Source organism: Colobus angolensis, unplaced genomic scaffold, assembly GCF_000951035.1.
Source record: "Colobus angolensis palliatus isolate OR3802 unplaced genomic scaffold, Cang.pa_1.0 Scaffold152, whole genome shotgun sequence".
NCBI classification, from domain to species: Eukaryota; Metazoa; Chordata; class Mammalia; order Primates; family Cercopithecidae; genus Colobus; species Colobus angolensis.
Window position 1 is genome coordinate 788832 of NW_012114622.1, and position 23477 is coordinate 812308.

Sequence of the window (23477 nt, forward strand, 5' to 3'; positions counted from 1 at the left end):
ACTCTTCTTGTCCAGGCTGGAGTGCAATGGCACAATCTCAGTTCACTGCAACCTCTGACTCCAGGGTTCAAGCAATTCTCCTGCCTCAGCCTCCCAAGTAACTGGGATTACAGGCATTCACCACCACGCCTGGCTAATTTTTTGTATTTAGTAGAGATAGGGTTTCACCATGTTGCTCAGGCTGAAATTAAAATTATATCTTTAAGTATATCTAGTAATATGGAAATCATAACAGCATACTAACATAGCTTGGAAAAAACTTATTGTCTTTAATAATCATAGACAAACTTACAGAATCCTTAGAGATATCAGGCCTTGAAAGGTGCCTTCCTTTATTTGGTAGATCTGATTACGCTGTAAAGAACTAAAGAAGAAAGAAGATGAAGATGAAGACAAAGACAAAGAAGAGAGCAGGAGGAGGAGGAAAGAGAAAGGGATACAGAGAGAAAAAAGTTACGTTCTATTTTGAAAAATAACATTATAACATTTCTTAGTTGAGTTTTTTGTAAGTTTAAATAACTATTCTTATGTAACAGTGATCTTGTTGAAAGAGAACTGCCCTTTTCTCATCTATAAAATGAAAGAGACTAATTGGTATTTCATTCCATATTATACTCGAATTAACTGGTATGCTATCTAAACTCCCCCATCAATCCCACTCAGGCATAAGAGAAGGAAGATGATGCAGGGAGAAATGGAACAAAGACAACACAACTATAACAAATACCACAGGAATAAAGTTACAGGACTAAATAGAGTCAAAATGGGAGAATTGATGCCTCCCTCTTCCCGTTTCCCAGCCAACTTCCACCAGAACTGTCCAACACAGGACATCATGGGAACTGGCATTCATGTCTGGTTTCCCTCGATAGCTGGACAAGTTTTCGTTTTCTATTTCTTTTAAAAAACACCAACTTCCCCCGCATAGTGTTTCACGGGATGCCTGATAGGTAAGTGCCTAATACATGCTGGTTGCATGAATACATCTGGTTCAATTTGACATGTTATGTATGGGAACATCTGATTACAGGAATTTCTAATTTCTTACTATTAAAGCCATCTATTAAAAATAGGAAATGCTTAACAAACAATATACCACAGCAAAAGGAGTAAGTCAAAGACCAACTCACATTTCTTCCAGAGCATGGCAACCATTAAAACTTGGAAGGTCTCTTATATTGTTGTAAGACAAGTCCCTTAAAACAACGGAAATTAACAAATTAATGCTATGTTATCAGAATATTATATTAAAAGAGTGGTACTCAGAAGCATTGAAAGCAGAGTTAAGATAACTAATAAAGAGATATGCCTGAATAAGAAAAGCAATTATTTTTTCCTAAGACTTGTCAACTTTTCAAATATCTCCGTGATACAATAAGCCTAAGACTGATGAAAGTTCAAGAATATATTTTTGAGCATAGACATTATAAAATATGTAAAAATACATTTATATAAAGTATATATATAAAGTATATAACATAAATATATAAAATTAAATATGTAAATATAGAAAAATATAGAAAATATATAAAGTTTGTTGGTAAAGCTACATATTTTAAAAACTGTATTTATACAGTTTAAAAATTTGTATTTTTTCAATATTGCTTATCCCATAAATAACTTATATGTTCTTTTATTGAAAAGCTCTAAGAGAAATGGTATGCTTATCAACATTTTAAAAAACATTTATATTACATCAAACACCAGAACTATTTAACTTTCAGTCCCACTGCAGTTTTTCCTCAACAGTGATCATTGTGTTTAAGTTTGATACACCACTACATCACTAAATTATAGTCATGACCCAAATAACAGTTTTGGTCAATGACAGACACCATATGCAATGATATGGTCCCATAAGAGTATAATACCATATTTCTGCTCCAACTTTTCTATGTTTAGATATACAAATATTTACCATTGTGTTACAATTACCTACAGTATTCAGTACAGTATTATGCTGTACAAGTTTGTAAGCTAGGAGCAAGAGATTACATATAGCCCAGGTATGTAGAAGAAACCACCAAGGTTTGTGTAAGCATACTCTATGATTTTCACACAATGACAAAATTGCCCCATGACACATTTCTTAGAATGTATTCCTATTGTTAAGTGGATGTGTGACTTTACTTGCTTAATCAATCAGTCACTTATCTTGTTACTATCTCCCACCACTGAATACTTATTAACAACTTAATAACTTAATTGTTTATTCTGGTGACATTTTTATATCCTTTATTTACTTTTAGTTTCTAGGTCAGCCTAAAGTTTTTAGAAAGCTACATGCTTTAGTTCATTCCTGATTGAATAAAGATTTAGGCTCTGCTTAGGTTGCAGATGAAAGAGAGGAGAATATGAGGAGATATACCCCTGGACAAACTAGAATAAAGACAAAGAGTCAGGATGAGAAAAAATTAAGAACCTAGCTTGGTTTTACTTTGTTCAAATAAAGTCACAAGTATATGATATATTCATAATCCTAAAACCTAATTCAAATGCATATTACCCACCATGGAGATGACTCAAATATCTGCTCCTTTACAGAAAGGGAACAACTAAGTAGTAATTATACCTCAAAACCACCTTATGGAAAGTAGATCCTTAAAAATAAAACTGAACATGTGTGAATATATAAACAAAAGGTATGAGGGGAATGGAAGAAGAATTCAACTTACAAAGTCCTAAGCATCTTTTGTTCTTGACACAAATTATTAGGTATGCTGCTTATCTTTGTACCTGTCAAAGTCCTGTGGAAAAACATTATTTATGTAATAATTCAACTCAAGAATAGTAAGCAAAATTTATTCCCATATAGAAAACTGATAGAAAAAAAGTGCTCACATATTTACATATGGACTAGATTCTATACATCCCATGGCCTAATTATTCCATAAAATTAGACATGCAGGAAGGTGAACTGAACCCCAATTCTGATATCATCTCCACAGTAACTCAAAAACACTTGTGACATTAGATGCTGATATTGTCCAGATGATGGGCTTGATTCTCCACATGGACCAGGAGGAAAACACTAATCTACAGTCACACAGTCTGATCACAGTTAATTGCAAGTTGTCAGCTTCTTACACCCAAGACCTTTGAAACCAACTTGCATGCTGCCCCCAAACCTTGTTTCTGTCTTTTCTTTCAGTCAACCTGGGTCAGCATTTGAAAATGTTCTCTTATTCCCCTCCCAGTTCCTGTTATTTTTTCCTCTGTTGTGTTTCTAGCATCTAATTCTTTCAGAAAAAGAGTGAAGTGAGGCAGAGAGGGATGGAGGAATCTCAGACAGACCACGCTATTTGTCCTGGTACAAATCCAGTGATGGATTAAAGATCTGGAGCTCTCATAATTCAGTGTGTTCATCTGATCAGGTGAACTATTCCCACGGCTGCCTCACCGTTCTCCCCATCTCTAGTCTCTTTCTCCTTACCCTCCTCACATTACCTGCTCAAACATTCTCAACATCTCCAGCTGCCTTAAGAGTCAAGTTTAGCCGGGCGCGGTGGCTCAAGCCTGTAATCCCAGCACTTTGGGAGGCCGAGACGGGCGGATCATGAGGTCAGGAGATCGAGACCATCCTGGCTAACACGGTGAAACCCCGTCTCTACTAAAAATACAAAAAAACTAGCCGGGCGAGGTGGCGGGCGCCTGTAGTCCCAGCTACTCGGGAGGCTGAGGCAGGAGAATGGCGGAAACCCGGGAGGCGGAGCTTGCAGTGAGCTAGCTGAGATCCGGCCATTGCACTCCAGCCCGGGCGGCAGAGCAAGACTCCGTCTCAAAAAAAAAAAAAAAAAAAAAAGAGTCAAGTGTAAACTCCTTACCTCAGTGCTTCCCAAGTTCTTTTTTAAAAAAATCTTGTCACATGTGACCACTGTAACATTTAAATGGCATGCTGCAGTAAGACTCCTGCGGCTAGAGGCCCTAGCTGCTTCAGGCCCCTCCTGACTGTCTGGAGGGCTGAGGTCTTCAAGATCTTAAGTGCACCTGTAAACCCATGCACAGAACACTCACTGGGAAATTGCCACAACCAAATGTCCAATGTTCAAGGCCTGTCATTTTAAAGTCTAATCACAAACAATTCTCCGATGTCTTCATACCACCCCCATCCTATTATAAACATGCAATTCTAGCTGTATTTGCTCATCTATATGCCATCTCTGAGAATACTTTTGGTATTTCCAGTTTTACTAATCCTGCCTTAAATAAAAGACTCAGCTCTGGGAAACCTGACAGTATTCAAACATTCCACCTCCTTCGTGAAGCCTTCTGTGATAGTCTACATCTATTGCTTCCACTTCTAAATTCTGAAAGCACTGCTTCTAATTTGGCACTTTGTTGCTGCTTTGTATTTTCTGTGAACTTTTCAGATCTTATCCACATAATCAGCTCTACTCTGTCTAAGCTCACTGACCCCAAACCCAATATATTCTTTTCCATGCATGAAATGTACAAAGGGAAACTGAAGGAATCAACATAAACTGTCACTAACAGACCCTGGCACCCTGCTAGCAGTCCAGTAGTGTTATCTTTATACAAGCCCTCTTCAAAGGGCCACACTTACAGACTTTCCAGGTGGGCGGTTCCTGTAAGATTGGGGAACTGCTGCACCATGCTTGCACCACGAATGACTCTTTAAGAAATTGAGAAAGACAAAGTAATTTTAATTTTTTTCATATTTTATCTTTTAAACAGTTTAAAATTACAGTGCAACTATAACTAAAAATAAAACTAGTTTCATCTCTTGAATGTACTTGAAAGTGTGATAATTTGGCCAAGTGTTCACAAAAATAAGAACCATTATAAATTCTACCCAAGGAAGAAAAAAATTTTAAAGATTCTGTTTTCTGGAGTTCCAGTAACAAATTATTGTTTTCCACTAAAACAACTATATAAATATCCAGGTTCGTTTTTAAATTCACATACTTACAGGGAATGAAGATCAGATAAATTGTGAAATGCTGAGTTCCCCACATAAGATAGAGGATTATCATACAAATGTCTGTGAAAATACCCAAAAAAAGTAAACTGTTCATATGTTCACAAGCACTCTAATATTAAATCTATGTTCACAATGTACATATATCTAAAAGTCTGAATTTTCATTCTTTATCTGGATGTTTGGCATTGTAAAGACAGAGCTTCACATAATTATACATTAAAAGAAACTTTCAAAACTACTTACATAGTTCTTAAGAGTGGGTTACCATCAAATGCTCCATCAGGGATAACAGAAATAGAATTACTATGAAATCCTCTAGAAAGACAGGAGAAAAGTATTTTGAAATGCATTATCCTCTTGTGAAATAAAATCCAAGTATCTACTGCAGTTCAGCATTATATAAAATACAACTGGTAATGACTACATGAAAATTTTCAAAAACATAGGAAATCTCAAATTTTAATTTTATCTTATCTTTTTCAGTATCATACCTAATTCTTTTTTAACCCACTGCTTAGCCTGGTATCTATCAGATCCCTCATATGCATTTATCTGTTGCTTCATTATAGAAAAAAGCTTTAGACCATGAGAAACAGGTGTTCTAACCTCCAAATCTCTCTCACTGTAGCCCGTATTTAGTCTCTTGGTAATGCATCTTAGAATGTTAACCATTAACTAGCTCATGACACACAGTCCCTGTTGTGCCATATACAGTCACTATCTCTACCCATGACAAACCCAACGACCAAAATGTTCCCTCGGTCTTGGCACAGTGGCTCATGCCTGTAATCCCAGCACTGAGGGGATCACTTGAGCCCAGGAGTTTGAGACCAGCCTGGGTAACATGATGAAATCCTATCTCTAGAAAATATTTAAAAATTAGCTGGGCATGGTGGTGCATGCCTGCAGTCCCAGCTATCCAGGAAGCTAAGGTGGGAGGATCACCTGAGCCTGGGAGGTCAAGGCTGCAGTGAGCTGTGATCACACCACTGCACCGTGGCACCCCAGCCTAGGCGACAGAGTGAGACCCTGCTCAAAACAAACAAACAAACAAACAAAAAGAAAGAAAGAAATAAAAACAAAAATGCTCCCTCATTCCTGTGTTTAAATATTTTTATTCTTTCAAGTTCAGTCAAACTCCTTCCCTTTGGTGATGCTTTCTGCAGTAACTCCAAGCTTCAATTAGGTATTCTTCTGGAATGATTTATTTTTCTCATTCATTCAGCATTTATTTCTACCTAGAAACAGCTGTCTGTCTTAACATGGTCAGTTTCCCCAGTGAGACTAAGACTAAAAGCTCCTTAAAGGCAGACACTGTATATCAGGCCTCCTGTTTTACCAGCATCTAACCCTATACAGCAATCTACACTCAAAATTGTCTATGCCATCGAACACAATCCAATTGTAAGATTATTTGTGTGTTTGTGTGCATGTATTACAGTTATATGCAATGGAACAAGATGTGCTAAAATCTCATTGTCGGAACATTAAATGGTGAGTTTCAGGGATATGAAGACATAAAGAGAATGAAGCAATACTTACAACTCTTTTAGGCTAGGAAGGGCTTTAATAGCCTGAGGAAATTCCCCCAAGTTATTATAATTCAAGTCTCTAGAAAAAAAATGGGTGAAAATATATCAAAATATTAAATAATGGTCATAATTCATAAGGCATTTTGTTACAGATACATATTTTTTAATCACATCCTCTGTATGGTAATCTTTCTTTACCAACCATATCGTCATTCAAAACCAAAACCATGTAGGAGTTTAACTGAATTTATACCTTTTCTTACAATACTGAACAGAGAAAAATCATTCTTCTTCCATGATGTTTTTAGGTCAACAAACTTACAAGTTCAAAGAATTTTCGGAATCATGTATCACTGATGCATTAAATGCATAAATCATCTGAATGGTATTTCTCTGAAAATTCATTATAGAAAATAATTCATTGAATATCCATTTGTAAATGACAGCATGAAACTGAGGTTTCCATTTGGAGTTCACAGTGGCTTCCTGAAATTCTGGTATTAAGAGCAGCTGACCTCAGTTCCACCATCAGCATGATGACCTGAGATAAGAATAATCAGAAGGAGGCTAGGCGCAGTGGCTCATGCCTGTAATCCCAGCACTTTGGGAGGCTGAGGTGGGCAGATCATGAGGTCAAGAGATTGAGACCATCCTGGCCAACATGGTGAAACTCCGTCTCTACTAAAAATACCAATATTAGCAGGGCATGGTGGCACATGCCTGTAGTCCCAGCTACTCAGGAAGCTGAGACAGGAGAATCTCGAACCCGGGAGGCAGAGGTTGCAGTAAGCCGAGATCATGCCACTGCACTATAGCCTGGTGACAGAGCAAGACTCCGTCTCAAAAAAAAAGAATAAACAGAAGGACAAGGGTAGATTCACACAACTGTTGTCCTCATATAGGTTATGAATTATTGGGAATTTTATATTAGTTAGGGGACAGATAAGCCATAGTGATCTGTACTAAAAAAGTCTTAGTTCTGAGAGAGTTTAAAGTTTAATTTCTTTTAACATAAAGAGCACATCGGCATATGATTAGCATGATTGATTTCAGAATGAAAGTAAAATAAAAAAAACTCAGCTCCTTCGAGACCTATTTTGTTTTCCTTTTCCTTTTTGTAACATAGAAGAAAAAATGGCAAATAAAAATTTAACTGGGAAGAGGTTTAATTTTAACATAATTGAAATAGTGTACACAGCCTAGGATTAGGGAACCTATTCAATCTTTTATTTATAACACTGAAACTCACACACTTAGCAACGGAGATCTGAGTTTGGAAATATCTTCTACAAGATTTTCAACTTTCATATATCCACTGATGTTTCCTATCCTCTAATTTAGATAGGAAAGTGAATTAATAGAGTCCTAAAAGGTTTTAAGTCTTCTCATTAATTGACAGTTAACCAGAAAATTCAGTCAATAAAATACTACAAACCCTGAGCATTCTAATCAGGTTTTACTCACCCATGTAATTGAGACCTTCTCTGAATCATTTACTCATCACAACAGCAAATATTACATTATTTTTGAATAAAGGCAATAAAGGCAACTAATACAGGCTAAAAGAACAAAAATAAAGATCCTACTCTCAATTATACACAGCTGCACAATGCCTTTTACTTATATAGTGGTGCAATGTACAGTTGAAACAGCCAGAGGTCTCAAACACTTTAGCTAGTGGAAACAACAACAAAAGTATCACAGCAAAATATAAAATCTACGTTTGTTAACATGTAAAAGCAGATATAGTATTCAAACCCAGTGTTAACAATTAGAAGGCAACTGAGGTCATGGAAAAAAACAAAACTATCCAGAATTCATTTTAGAAATTTCTAACTTCCAAAACTGTCATACATTTAACAAAACCATTTCTGGAAAGGTATACATCTTTGTAGATTGAGCTGTTTTGAATGTGTCGATTGAGCTGTTTTGAATGTGTATTCTTTGGGGGAAAATATGCAATTCACCCTTTGCCATTTTTAGCCATGGACTTAAATTAGTATTCATAATTGGGTTATTTGATAGCAAGAATTTAGTCAAGTATCAAAGTGAATAAAGAGCTGAACTCAAGGCCAATATTTTTTTCTTTTTCTGTAATGAAGTACAAAATTGCACTTTCAATATCACAATGCAGTTGCCCAAAATATGAATATACTTACAAGGTCTCCAGGTTATCTAGTCCATCAAAACAGTGTTGACTCAGGCTTTTAATTTTATTGTTATGAAGATGCCTATGGAGGAAAAAAAGCATAAAATGACTTCAATTTCCCATTGGCAACTATTATCATTGTTTTATATGTCTGAATTGGTGTGTAAAGGAATGATGTAGCTAAACATACCAACAGTTGACCATAGAAAACAAGTGGCATTGGGTAGTTATCTCTTGCTATGTACACTGCACAGACCCACTAAACATAGAATACCCCATGGAAAGAGAAAGTATCTCTAATGGAAATATGGTATGTACATGGAAGATTATTTAATATTTACTCATATCAAATTAAAGTTTTGATTAGCTCTTAATTATATGAAGCAAAATTTGATGGGCTCTCCTACTGAGGACATGAGGGTAACAGTGTGGAGGAAGTGTAGTTTACACCAGTGAGATCTCTAACAGATTTTAAAAGAAGTGCTACTTTGTTATGTCTTGAAAGATTAAAAACACACTTCATCCCATACTCTCTAAACAAGTGGAAAACACAAAATATCCCTGGGACTAACTTCTATGGCCACCTTGAAATGATTTCCCTTCTTTTAACATTGAATACGCTGCTGGGACACAAGTAAAAGCTGTATGAATGTGTGCTGAATGACCTAATTTATTCTCATGATTACAACTGGTCGTTTATCTTAGGGAGATTCAACAATTATCACCAGCTATTAATTTTTTAAATTCTCCCATTCTGTTTAATCTTGTACAAAAGCAGCTCCCTCAAGCACTAACTATTCAGGAGCATATTCAGCGAGGTGCTTTGATAATAATCTGTCAGAAGAAGCCTGTTTTTGTACCCCAATTATCACAAATATATGGAATTAGAAGGGTTAGATACTTACAGAACTACCAGGCTTGACAGGTTGGTAAATGAAAAGTCAGGGATGCTTGAGATCTTGTTGAGAGCCAGGGTCAGCGCCTGTAGGGTGGGCAGATTGCTGAGGGGGTGCACGGGCACCTCTGTCAAGCTGTTGTCATCCAGCCACAGATGCCGTAACTGAACAAGTCCTTCAAAACTGTCCTCGGGGACTGAGGTAATATGGTTGGCATCTAAACGCCTAACAGAAACAGAAACAACCATGTTCAGTAACAAATTCTAGTGAAATGAGTCAGTTCAAGTCTCACAACTCAAAGCTTTCAAAACAAAAAGGACTTATAACAATGATCATCTTTAATTTTACTAGAAGTCCTCATAAAATCTAATAACTTTTTCATGATCTGTATCGTATATGAAAGTCAGTTCTTTCTCTTCCTTCATTAAGAATGGCATGTATCCAAATCTATATTCTTCAACTATCTTTGGCTAAGAAGTAACTTTATAGCAGAAAGATATATTTTAAAAAAAAAACTTGCAAAGTTCTTATTGAAGTTATGTTTTAGAGCATAATTATCAGACATACAAAAAAAAAGAAGAAACTAAGCTGACCAAATAAGCTACTTTACTTCTAATGTTACATTATAACTAATATTAGACATTAAATTTAGTTGCTACTCTGATTCTGTACCAAAGGGAAATATTAGAAAATACTTAAAATTTTTGTATAGCAATAAAGAATCTAAATAGATTTTCAATCATCCTTATTACCTCTAGGCAAGTTAAAAATGTAAGTGTCATGTACAGGCAAAGCAACTTTTTCCTCTTCTCTTAGCCGTTAAGTGCTTTTGAAAAATCAGTGTGCTAAAATTAAGAGTTATTAAGAAAAGGTCAAATTATCTGTTGGAAAAAATCAAGCAGCTCCTCAAATCAATGTTACTGTGGCTTAAAAGCGTCTTCAATTTTTCCAAATATTTTGGAATTAAGAACACCTTTCTAATAGGATTACTAATATTTAAAATTAAGTCCCCGTCTGAAAAATCAGGAAACTAAGTCCTACGTATTATCGTTGGCACAACGAGATGTAATTGTTGGAATAATTGCTTTTCAACACAAAGACAATCTGCTATTAATATGATGACGGACACTATGTGCCAGGCAAATCACAGCTTTCCTCACAAATCCCTTGTTGATGCATCTTCATTACTTATATTCATGCCTCACAGCCTTGAACCTCTTTGTGAAAATTACAGAACACACACACAAAAAAACTGGTTAAAAATTCAAAATGACAGCATCTTTTTAAAGAAATAGTTTGACAACTTTCAAGTTGAGGAAATTCTGAGTTTTAGAGTGGTTTTTGTGCCTCCTGTTTCCTTATGCTGTTCCAACTTCAGTTCCTGCCATAATTGTCCGTTTCCACCACAGTCAAGTTCTGGGCCCCTGGTCCCAATTAACTGCTCCCAGCCCCAGATGCATTTTCCCTTCCTAATGACGGAATAGCATGGGTTAAAGACCGTTGGTCCCGGTGAGTATCTGATGGAAGCTTTCTTTCTAATAGTCAAGATATCTGAAAGAACAGTCGAAAAGGGAGAGCTTAGGACACTGAGCAGCTGCCTTAAGAATCTATCTAGAAACACACATTTTTAGACTTATTTTTGGGACTTTCTAGAACTTGTCCTGAGACAGGTAACTTTTACACAACAGACTGGCAAAGTATTGGCTACATAGTGGCAAAGTACTGCCTACAGAGCTGTTTAGGAGATTTGCTTTAATAAGCAGATAGGAATGTGTTCAAACATGTGTGCACGCGTGCGCATGCGCGTGCACACACACACACCCCCTTCGTGGAACTTTTCCATTCTTAGGAAGAAAAAGACTTAAACACATAATCATACAATTAAGCATATTATATAAATAAATAATTAATGTAGCTAAATTATACTTGTAGATAACTTAATTACCTGCAGTTCACTCAACACAGTTAAATTGAGCATCCTGTTAGGTACAAAGGATGAGATAGTGAATACAACAGGTATGAGGCCTGTCCTCAAGGGACTGATATTCCAGTGGCGGAGGTAACATACAACATAATAAACAAGTCACAAAATGATAACGAAATTCTTTAAAAAGTACCTCTGGAGTAGATAAACAGGGCACTGAGGTTACAGACTGATGGACTCTGAGGAGGAGGGTAGTTACTCAAGAAAAGTATTTCTAAGAAGGTGACATTTAAAGTGAGACCTAAAGAAAAAGCAAGAATGAGTCAAAGTAGGAGCTGGGCAAGGAGTGTTTTAGGCAAAGGAAAGAGCCAAGGCAGAGACCCAGTAGCAGAATGGTTGCTGGTATGATCCAGCAACTCCCAGAAGGTATGAGTGATTAAAACACAGCAGGAAGGGAGTAGAGGGACCAGGAAGACACAGCTGTAGATGCAAACAGGGTCCACATTCCATACGTCCCTATAGGCCAGGTAAGGGGTTTGGGTTGTATTTTCTTTACAATTTGAAGTTCCTTAGCGTTATCGCAGTTGAAAAGTTTAAATTGTCTATTTTATCATATCAATTATATATATTCCTATTCAATAAAATAGTATGTAATGCACCTCCAAATACCTACAATGCCTCAACTGATACAGAAAAATAGTATAATAAGGAAAGCTGTCAGTGCCTTTTTAATATAAATTCAGTACTGTATAGAACCTTCAAACTCTTGTGAATTCTGTGTCATCAAGGAAAAAAGATGGCCTTAACTTACTGCTAGAAAACTAGGTGAGTTTTGAGCTAAGACAGTAATAAAACTATCTTCTATACAAAATAGCATAGGTACAAAAATAAAATAGCCTAATACAACAATAAAAGCACAGACACAATTTCCTCTGTACTAAAAATTTCCAAAAATTGTGAAGTCTCACATAAGTAGAGATTAAAAAGAACTATGGAAAAATGAAACTCTTAAATAAGAGGTTAAACGAGAAAAACAATTTGTGTTGACTCACATGGTTAACCCTTATCCCTCAATTCACATGTAGGTGTGGTGAGGCACCCATAAAAGTGAAGAGTCTGTACTTATACTGAGACCAGTGCTTCAGAGCACTGTCTCAGTGTGGCTTTGTAGCAATGATCTATGCTATTAGTATTCATCCTAACTAACAGATGAAGAAAATACCATAATTCTTTAAGTAGATGCTGAAAAGCATCAGCTATCTCACAAAATGGAAAGAATATGAAGGTTTATTCAAGGTATTTTTCTATTTAAACTCTATGTGGTAAGAGATAAACTATTGCTTTATTTAGCTTTCTTGTTTAACGGTGAATAACATTTATTCACTCAATTTCTTTGTTATTTTTGTCTGGAAAACATGCTTCTATTTTCTATTCTCAAAAGCCAATTTTACAATTGACTGAGACTCATGTATTTTTAAATTTCTTGTCTAAACAAACTACAGTAACAAAATAATATTAAATGCAGATATTTAACTGCTGAAAGTCTTTGTTATCAATAAATACCTGTATAATCAAAAGATCTCCTTTCTCTCTATTCTAACTTACCAATAATGTAAGTATTATAAACACATTTTAAAACTGAGAAAAACCTAGGAAATTTAATCTTTGAGATATTTTAATAGTCAATAAAAATGTAATCTGATGTTAAAAAATTTCTAGAGGAGATAATTATGACATGTCATTTTAACATTCTGCTGAGGTAATGCTTTAGTCATTTTAGTTTTATGGGAGGGAATTATGCTAGCTTTTTATTAGTATCAACAATTGGCTTTCAGATTTTATAGTCATTATCAAACATACACTTGCATAAAACCACTTCTGATCAATTTCAATCCCTAATGAACTTTGCTTCTTTTAAGCACCATTCAAAACCACAATGAAATCTTTCACGTAATTCAGATCTGAAGAACAGATTTTCAAAATGACTCAAGTGCTGATAAGACTGTTTTACACCATGAGAGAACTTCAACTGTATCTAACTTCACCACTGCACCCACTCATACTAACAAATGCATGAACATTTCCTTCTTAAAGAAAACAGGCCTGACACATAGCAGATCCTTGTGTTTCTGATATATATGAAAACATCTCAATGCCTTTAAAAAAAAAAGTTTGTTTTATCTCCACTCCATACACTCATCCCAATTTTAGAGACAATTTAAACTAAGCAACTTGCTCCATGAATGATAAGCACAGTATGCTTTTTTACAACATGAAAGAGAAACCTGTGATTTCTGTGAAAAACACCACTTTAAATCATCTACATTACCAATAAATGCCTCATGTACTTTAATGTACTTATTGACCACAAATTAGAGAGAATATTTGTATGTTTTCTTGATAATTTTTCTGTTCTACAGTTGAAAGTAAGATTTTGGTCTTCTCTTTATTACCCTTTAAACTAGACAAAATAATTGAGTATTTTGATTATTAAATCTTACAAAATGACAATTCAATATGAAGGTCTTGAAGTAAAATACATTCTTAAGAAGCAAAAGAAAATATAACTATTTAAAATGTCTGATGAATTCAGGTCCAAGAGAGGTTAGATGACTTGCCCTGTGTACATCCATCCGAGGTGAGAGAGTGTGTGAAGTCAGCAAGTAACATTTCTATAAGGGAACTCATTCCCACTGATTCATTTTAAGCGTCTACCTAGAATCTACTCAATTAGCTGTGGTGAAAAACAAATCCTTATATTCCATAACTTACCATTTTAGTGAAGGGAGCTACTTAATACAGACCACCTTAAATTAAACTTCCATTTGAACTAAGAATTAAATGGCTAACACCATGGATATTCCTTGTTTATGGGTTAGATACAGTTTAAAGTTTAACTTTACAGCATATATTTTTATTTTCACATTCATTGCTCATTAACTACTAGAATATCTAATCTAAAATCAAATAGTAAGCTATAATTTATAATTTCCAGGGATGTCTCTTTGGTGCAGTTAAAAATGGCTTTGTTAGCAAACTGATGGCACAAACAGCTCAATCATTTTCACCGTATATTTTCTAACTTGCGCGCATTTCCTACTATTTGCAGTTATTTCAAAGTATAATACAAAACCTAAGAGACAAATTCGTATACAAATACGTTATGTCACTAAAATGCAATTTTATACCAGCACACATAAGGGTGATAACTATTAACATTTTTTATTCAGAGTGCTTCTGGGGAGGTTGCTATTTAAAATTAGACTTCTGAATTCTACCTTTAAAAAGAAAACCAGCATTACTTCTATGTTACAGCCTAGGGATCTGCATTTTAGCAATCTCCCCCAGTGAGTCTGTTGCAAAGCGTGGTCAAAGTACCACACTTAGAGAAACTATGCCCCCGAGTCCCATTGTATTTGGTATTTAGGACATGAAGTGAGGCAATGCAAATTTGTATTCATTATTCTAGTAGAAGCTAATGAAGTTCCCTGTTTTGAAGAATACTTTTTCATTTTTTCCGAGAAGTTCCCTTGACCACATTGAGGAAGTACAATCGATTTGTTCTGATTATCATTACCACATGAAACAGAAACCTCTTTGTGGCTGTTTCTTGACAGTCAAGGCACAAGACACTAAAACTTCTGTACACATATAACTGGTTCCAAAGAGGTGCTGATCACCAGCTGTGCACAAGTTCATGGACACCCAGCAGTGAATACCTAGTAGTTTTCTCTCAGCCTCTAGGACAAGAGAGGAGGTAAACAGAACCACCTCCTTCTCCCTCACCAAAGGACATTTTGATAACATCGACTAGCTATCTCTGTTTTTATCTCAGATGAAAGGATAAATCTCCTCTTTCCTTAGGATTCCAGTTCTTTACACCCTTAACAGCCAAAGTAGTCTCTTGGTGAGTCAAGAAATCAAGAAGTTACTTACAAAGACTGCAAAGCACTCAGCCCTCGAATGGCTTCACTGGGTACTGTTTTCAATTGATTATTCTGGAGCGTTCTGAAAGAAAATTTTTGGTTAGTGAGTAACAAGTGATAGTTACATTTTTTCTTAGAAAAATTCAGAGCCCCCCTTTTTTTTTTTTCCAAAAAATATTTCCAATGTGAAAACGTGGGGGGAGGCGGAGGCGGAAAGCATCTAAGACAAGAGAATTGCAAAACTTTAGGAAGCACTTGTTGTAAAGCCAGAAAGGAAACCTATATTGCTATCCCAAGCCATGCCCTAACACAGACTTGCTGGGTAATCCACGTTTCCAAGGGTGATTTTGTTTCTGGTAATTAAGGCATTCTAGTTAATGTTCATCATCCTGGGTACTATCAGTTAATGTTAATTAGGAGCTATAACAAGTTAACTGGGAGGTATAATAAGCAAATCCGTTGGAATGCCTAATGCCTTTTCAAATTGGAATAAAGCAGAGCCCAGAAACATGGACATCAGGTAAAGCCAATTTTTCCAAGCGGATGGCAGATCTCAAGCTCTTAAGGAACAGCAGCAATGTCCTCAATGCATGTGGGGCCAGAAGAGAAATAGAGCTTTGATCATCTACTAGTTAGGGCCTGCCGAATAGATGCATAGATCCATACTGAAAATGAAATCCTTTTGATTTTTTGCCTGAAGCCATTCCTGTCACATTAATAAAATGACTGCCTGACATGAATCATAACCACAGAATAGACAAGATAAAGGTTCCACCTAGCTCACTGAACCAGAGAGGTCTAATGACCTGCTGAAGGTCATCCAGCATGGTAGTGGCAGAAATGGGGGCAGTCAGTTCCCCTGTTTCCTAATCTGCCACACTCCAGGCTCCTGACCACTGCCAGGAATTTATTTCCTCACCGTTCGCTGGCTATATAAATTGTAGGCATCTGAATTCCCTTGAGCTCTAAAATTATTTTAACATTTGGAGTGCTTGTAAGCCTTCTTCCCTTTTAGGGTCAGGTAATTCAAAGTTCTTAGAGCTATAAGTAGAAACAAAACCCTACCAGTAAAACTTAAGTATGGGTTTGCTTCAATGCATTAGGCACCCAAAAATTCTAACATTCAACTGCAATATGCTGGAGGTCAGAATACCTATTAGTTAGAGTTTTAACTTTTGTTATCTAGATGCAGGGTTGCCCAAATCAGCCTCTAGCCTCCCACACTCCCCACTGGCCACTCCTTAAATCTTTTAATCCTGAACTAAAAGAAACTGTGCTTAACCTAGTTCCAAGCATGTTGACTATGCAGAAAGAAAATATACAGCCAGCTGTGAAACTCTAAAATTGCATTACTTACAGAACTTTGAGTTCTTTCAACCCAGACAAGGCCTTTGGGTGGATAAAAGAAAGGTCGTTGCCCGCCAATTGTCTAGAAAAAAAAAAAAAGTAGCAAGAAAAAAAGATAGTGATTCAGACTTAAAATTCCAACTTTACAAAAACCTAATCTGTGATTAAAGCTCTATGTTAAACATTTCTCAAGTCTATCTGACATTAAACGTGGACTTAAACCCTTGCTAAAATGATCCTGCGAGTCTTCCAATGAGATAAATGTCTCTATAATTTTTTTTTTTTAAGTCCCAATACAATAATTTAAGCAGGCACATTTTTATTCTGGTGAGGTCAAGCAAGCCAAAACACATTAAACCAAATTAAGTTTGCTATTCATGGTCACTCTGCAGCTTGCAGTGTTTTCTAAAGGCCTCATAAATACAAGACTACTGGTCAGCAGGCAAGAGTGTTTATACAGATTAGAGCAAACCAGTCTGTCAAGGAAGAATGCTTTTGGGAGGCAAGTCAGCCTGTTATCTCTGCATAACCAAGGGCAGCATATCCAGTGCAAAAGAAAGACAAAAAGTGAGTCATTGAAAGCATAACTTTCCAAACAATGGCCTATATTTTTTTTCTGAAGTAAACAGGTTTTCCTAAAGAAATATTGACATGACAAATTCAAGTGGGGATAAAAGTAGAATAAGGAAAGGATAAGAATTCTTTGGATCCTTTTGTAAGAAATCTGGGCACCCAATTCATTCTGAGCCCTACTTTTCCTCCCATTTCCCTGGGCATGGAGAAATAGAAGAAAAAGTTGAACAGAAGATATTAGGGAGAAGAATCAGGATGCAGGGCAGTGATTCACGTAAGTTAACTTGTAGACAGGTGAAGTGAAGGAAAGTTTTCAAATGTGTACTCAAAAATGATGATTGTGTGTTCATATGATCAAACACAGGACACTCCTGGTTCCTGGTTCTGTCAGGGATACTCTCCTAACCAGCTAGATTCTGTAATTGTGTATATATATTTTTTAATGCTGTTTTCCACACATGTCTCAGGACCACATAGTCACCAAGTCCTCCTTTAAAATTCCTCTGTTAAAATTTATAATTAAATTTTTTAAGTTTAAAAATTTATAAAACTTAATGTTTATAATCCCTCCTTTAAAAGGTATGCATTTCCACTATTCTTCCTATTCCCTCCCTAAAACCTCTGCATCCCTAAGCCTTATTCATCAATTTATTCATTCATTTAAAAATGAGTACCTAGTAAGTGCCAGACACACAACATCTTTAGGTTCCCCCATCTCCTCTTCTAATCTATTCCACTTATACATCCTGATTTTAGGGATACAAGAAAGATATTTTACCGGCCTTAAAATCTGAAGTCACTGTGGCCTGAAGCTCTACTTTTAGATGCATTGTTTCCTCTTGAAGTGGTGTTCCACCTATTAATAAAATGCAAATTGCCCTGGGAAGTGTAATCCTTACCTAACATTAACACAGAGGCGATTGCACTGAAGATAGGGGGCGGGAAGGGGACAGGAAAGCAAACAGTCAAAAGACCCAGAAAAGGGGTATGAAGAATTATTTCTTCAATGGCAAGAATAACAATGCTGGATTCTCAGGCAATACCACCAAGTTTAGCACCGTTCATGCTCCTAAACTAAATTCTTCCTAAAAAGTCCTCCCACCATGCACTTTGTTTCTCACAAGGCATCCAAGCACCTACATTCTACACCGTATTGCCTTTCAACATTTCCCCATAACCCACGCTCACAACAGCTTGCTTTTGTGCCATCAGCCTTGTAGCCCTTCACCTCCCAGGGCCCACCAGAAGTAAAACAAGGGACTGAAGAAGATGGTTTTAAGGCCTCTTCAGTTGCTTCCATTTTAAAATATTTCTCTTTAGCAAATCCTCTTGGTTCTAGACTAGCCAGCTTTACCACTACATTTTTTACTTATTTATTTATTTTATTTATTTATTTTTTTGAGACGGAGTCTCACTCTGTCGCCCAGGCTGGAGTGCAGTGGTGCAATCTTGGCTCACTGCAATCTCCACCTCCTGGCTTCAAGCGATTCTCCTACCTCAGCCTCCAGAGTAGCTGGGATTACAGACGCCCACCACCACGCTCAGCTCATTTTTGTACTTTTAGTAGAGACGGGGTTTCACCATGTTGGCCAGGCTAGTTTCGAATTCCTGACCTCAAATGATCCGCCTGCCTCGGCCTCCCAAAGCACTACATCTTTTAAATGTTTCACCTAGCAACCTCATTTGTACCCCCTTAAACACCCAACTGCAATGCTGCTTCTCTTGAAAGCTTCAGTTCTTATAAATGTGCCCTATGCACGAACACTCAGAGCTCATAAACTTGGTCACAAGCTACCGTCTACTGGTTGTTTCTTGTATATTAGTCTTGTGGGCCAAGTACAAATGCCTTCAAGAGCAGGGTGTGCATCTCAGACTTCTGTTACCACCCACCGACGTGCCAATTCATTAGCTAGAAACTGCTTTCTCAGAAGCTCCTCCTTGAAAATGCTCACCATTCCGACGCCATAGCATCCCAAAGTCTACCTTAGTGCAAGCTTGGTACAAGCAATCTCAAAGGGACCTGTCTCACTCATTAAATTCAACTGATAATGCTCACAGCTGTAATGCAAAGTGTTTAAAAGGTCACATTTTAAAAGATCAAATTGCACCACAAGAGCCATAAGAGGCAGTAGTCATCTTTCCCCAGGGCCTCAGATAGCCCTGTGATTGCTCTTCCAAGTGTTAAAAAAAAGCTAGAGTCCTCCAAAAAAGAAATACTATAAACAGACTAAGGCTGTTGCAGGATTCTTATTATTCTTTTGTGTCTAATATGAGTCTTGAATGTCCTTGTATCTATGGGGCTTTCCTTGAGTTCAGCCTATTGTGCTGGGCTCATTTAAAAAAAAAAAAAAAAAAAGTATTTTATAAAGTAACAAAGAAAAGTAGCAAAATGCAGAACACCTGATTATCTTGTCAACAGAAAAGAGTGTTTGACCACATTAGCCAAAATATTTGCTTCCTTTTCCCAAATCTCTGCCCCTTTTATAAACAATGAGAAAACTAAAGTCACGTAAACTTCAAAAAGCATTCTCTTTGTCCTCTATCTTTAATATAAATGACAAAATGAGCTCTGCATGAGGCTTATCCTGAAATACAAGCCAACGATCTGAAGAAATAAACACTACTAGTATGTGGTGGACAGTGATAATGCCTTCCAAGAGGACACCCTACTTTGATTACTTAGTTTGTTAGAAGAGTAAACATATCCTGTGGAGCCTTCAGGAATGTATCTACCTAAGTTTACCGAGCTGCTGTGTTAATGAGTAACAAGCACAGCAGCCTGGTAAAAGCTCTGCAGCTTCAGTAACTGCACCCTCCAGAAGCTCTTCACATGTTGCTTATTTTATGAGCTAGTATTTCTTATAGCAAACCTTGGGGATGCTTCATGTCTAAAAGCTCAGATTCAGAAAAGAGCAAAGTAAATAAATAGCAGGGTTAGGAACAAAATCCCAAATTATTTGGAAGAACAAAACTATAAGCCTACAGTAGTTGCAGACACTGTGATAGTGACAGATGGTACACAAACATTCTTTCATTTTAATTATCTCAAGACAGCCGCCCTGCTTTTCTGAGTCCCTGAGTGGTTAGGTGACTTGGCCTAAGTCACACAGCTGGTACATAAAGGAGCCAGCATTCAAGTTCTCTTGCCTGGCTGGCTGAAATACTTATCCACTTCTACCTGTATTGTGATGCCTCTGGTAGTCACCAAAAAATTAGGAAATAATTCTCAGAAAACGTGGGGCAGAGTGGACTTGGGCAAGTTCATAGCCTTGTCTGAGTATCAATAGCTGTCACCTAGCAGAACAAGGCTAGTAAGGAGAGACTATGCATTAGGAGCTCAAAACTGCTATTACAGAAAAGTTACCAACAGACCTACAGTGCCATCCTTCCCATAGCCAAAGATGACCAGCAAGAGTGGCTGAGAATGGGATTCCCTGAGTGCCCAAAGGTAGGGCATGTCCTAAACTCAGTGAGACTTGGTTAAGGATATACAGCATTCTCTGTTGTTTGTTTTTTATTATTATTATTTTTAGTTTTTTAGGCAACTCCCAAAGAAAAAGAGGTGGCTGATTCTGAGGAGGAATTTGGCCCTCTATTAGCAAAGACCAGCCACTTCCCATTCCATGCCTGGGTTTGCACTTCAGTGCTATAGCCAACCGTTTTCTTAGTTTCTCACTACTTCAGGACCTATTGGCTACTCCCAGAAAACCTTTTTCATTGACTAACTCATATTATTTATATTTTTCTTTTTGCCCCACAAACAATATTCTTTTACTATTTTCCAGTGCCTGTGAAATACTAAAGAAAAAAAATAACAATCAGGGTGAAAAAATCAGGGTAAAAGTGGTATGGTTTTCTCTTTGTAAATGTGGACAGTCTCAGGCATCAGTTCTTTCCCCTTCATGTTCTGTTTCCAAAAACCACAGAGAATGTCTCTCTACAAGGTTTCAACCCATCCACTCTTTGACTCCTCCTGTTATCACCTAATGTTTTTTCCTCCTGTACTACTGCCATGAACTTCTACAGTATTCCTGCCTCAAACCACTTAATCTGAAAAAGCACAATTCTAAGCATTTTCCCAAAGGCTCTCTTTTCCCCTACTGCAACTCAGCACCATTACTACGTCCAAACACACATTGCGTTGCCACCTCCGCCTCATTGCTCACACCATCTCCTTCACCTGAAATACCCACAACTCTGCCCTCTGCAAACTGAAGCCTTGTTCAAGTTGTCCAAGTAGGGTACACCACCACCAGTATGAACTCATTGATGCCACCTTCCTTTGATTCCGCAGGTACCTTAGACAAAGCTGTCTCATTGGGTGCATCTTAGTCTGCCTTTAGTTCCTTTGTACTGCTCTGATCTTCTTCAGTGATCTTACATGTCCCTCACGAGCAGGGACTAGGTCATCTTTATTCTGTATTCCTTTGTAGGACCCCTTAAAAAAAGAAGATACTTGGTATTTGCTGTAATGTCTCCACTAAGCCCCATTGTAAGACTCTGGATTTGCGAAGCTAATATTACTACTGAAAGGGTGAGAAAGCTTCCTGATTATCTTCCCTTTTCTGCAGCTTTTCTCATTTCATTTCTACTCCCTCACTCTCCTAACAGGAAAAAAAGAACTACGTGGCTAAAGTGTCAAGTGCCGGGGCAGATATCTTCTTTCTTGACATATGCTGAAAGTATATTTTCTTAAGGAAAGGTGGGGAGGAACTTTAAACATGGGAACATCAGTCCACTGGTCCACAGTAGTATCTCAACACACGCTGTGTTGTGCACGTGATCACACAGAATTAAAACAAGTCTAGCAGGATTTCAAAGGGGACACCGTTTACCTTAAGGCAACTCCCACTTACTCTGGTTGCTACAACAGTCCCAGAAGCAAAGAGAGCAAAGACAGATAATGGAGAGAAAGAGAAAGGGCAGAGGAGAGGCAAAAAGCAATCCTCTAGATTTCCGCTTTCCCATTGGATTTGGAACCATTCCAGGAAGCGGCATACAAGTGACTCAGTGTGTAATGTCTCTGTGAATCTGTTTTGTGTGCATTTATTATTCATAAAGACCATGGACTGACATTAGGGGCTCCTTCCAGGGAAAGCTTTTTGGAAAGCAAGAGTTTTCAATAATATTCTCGACTCTTAATGCATATATGACCTGAAATTTCCTATCTGCTCTCCCTTCCAGCAGGGGGAAGAAGTAGAAACTGCGCTGTCTAAATATGGGGCACTGGTCAAGGGTGTGTGTGAAGGACGAGGCCACATTTCAGATGGTAACCTGGGCCAAAGTTAATTTCTTCATGAAATGCACTGAGCTACACTAGTTTCTTCCCTTGGGAAGCAACTTAAGAAACATGAGAGGCAAGTGTGAAACAGAGAATTTACCAATTGGGTTTATTTCTCTGAGAAATGCTGTGACTAGGTTTCTTGTGGTCTATTACAGAAATTTCATTGTAGCCATTTGGCTGGAATTCTAGCCAAGAATTAGTGGAGTAAGAAATACCATATATATACACTGATTAGACATATGGACTGAGCAGCAGGGAGGGCACATGAGGATTCAGTGGCTTTTAGCAGCTGTTGTGAGGAGACGTCAGGCAGAAAAAGCAGAGGGAGGCTACAGCAACTGTGCACACAAATAATAGAGTACTTTCTTACTAATGGCAATTTCCCTTTCCCCTTATGGAGAGTAGATGATAAAGCCAGAAGAGAGTGACCACAGCCTCCCATTCACTATGTTCCTACCTTCCCTTTGCAGAGGTGGTTACCAGATGGCCTGGCATTGTGCTCCCGTCAAGTCCTGCCTGGTAACTACTTTGAGCACCACCATTCCCTTCTGAGCAACATTTATCTACCCCTCAGCAACGTTTTCTCCTCTTCCTCTTTCTTTCTCTCTCTCTTTCTCTCTCTCTCTTTTTTTTGAGATGGAGTTTCGTCCTTGTTGCCCAGGCTGGAGTGCAATGGCAGGATCTCGGCTCACTGCAACCTCCACCTCCCAGGTTCAAGCAATTCTCCTCCTGCCTCAGCCTCCCAAGTAGCTGGGATTACAGGCATGCCCCACCACACTCGGCTAATTCTGTATTTTCAGTAGAGACTGGGGTTTCACCAAGTTGGTCAGGCTGGTCTCAAACTCCTGACCTCAGGTGATCCACCTCCCTCAGCCTGCCAAAGTCCTAGAATTACAGGTGTGAG

General features: G+C 37.5%; 1 protein-coding gene across 1 annotated transcript in view; it reads right to left on the reverse strand.

Moving 5' to 3' along the window:
* LGR4 (leucine-rich repeat containing G protein-coupled receptor 4) overlaps nucleotides 1-23477 on the reverse strand; it is a 46433-nt gene that overhangs the window by 8926 nt on the left and 14030 nt on the right. The window contains exons 2-12 of the mRNA XM_011936305.1: nucleotides 16727-16798; nucleotides 15380-15451; nucleotides 9529-9744; nucleotides 8634-8705; nucleotides 6485-6553; nucleotides 5186-5257; nucleotides 4931-5002; nucleotides 4565-4633; nucleotides 2676-2747; nucleotides 1131-1196; nucleotides 293-364 (exon numbers count right to left, since the gene is read on the reverse strand). Of these exons, the coding sequence (XP_011791695.1) occupies nucleotides 293-364; nucleotides 1131-1196; nucleotides 2676-2747; nucleotides 4565-4633; nucleotides 4931-5002; nucleotides 5186-5257; nucleotides 6485-6553; nucleotides 8634-8705; nucleotides 9529-9744; nucleotides 15380-15451; nucleotides 16727-16798 (924 nt within the window). The remainder of the gene's footprint in view (nucleotides 1-292; nucleotides 365-1130; nucleotides 1197-2675; nucleotides 2748-4564; nucleotides 4634-4930; nucleotides 5003-5185; nucleotides 5258-6484; nucleotides 6554-8633; nucleotides 8706-9528; nucleotides 9745-15379; nucleotides 15452-16726; nucleotides 16799-23477) is intronic.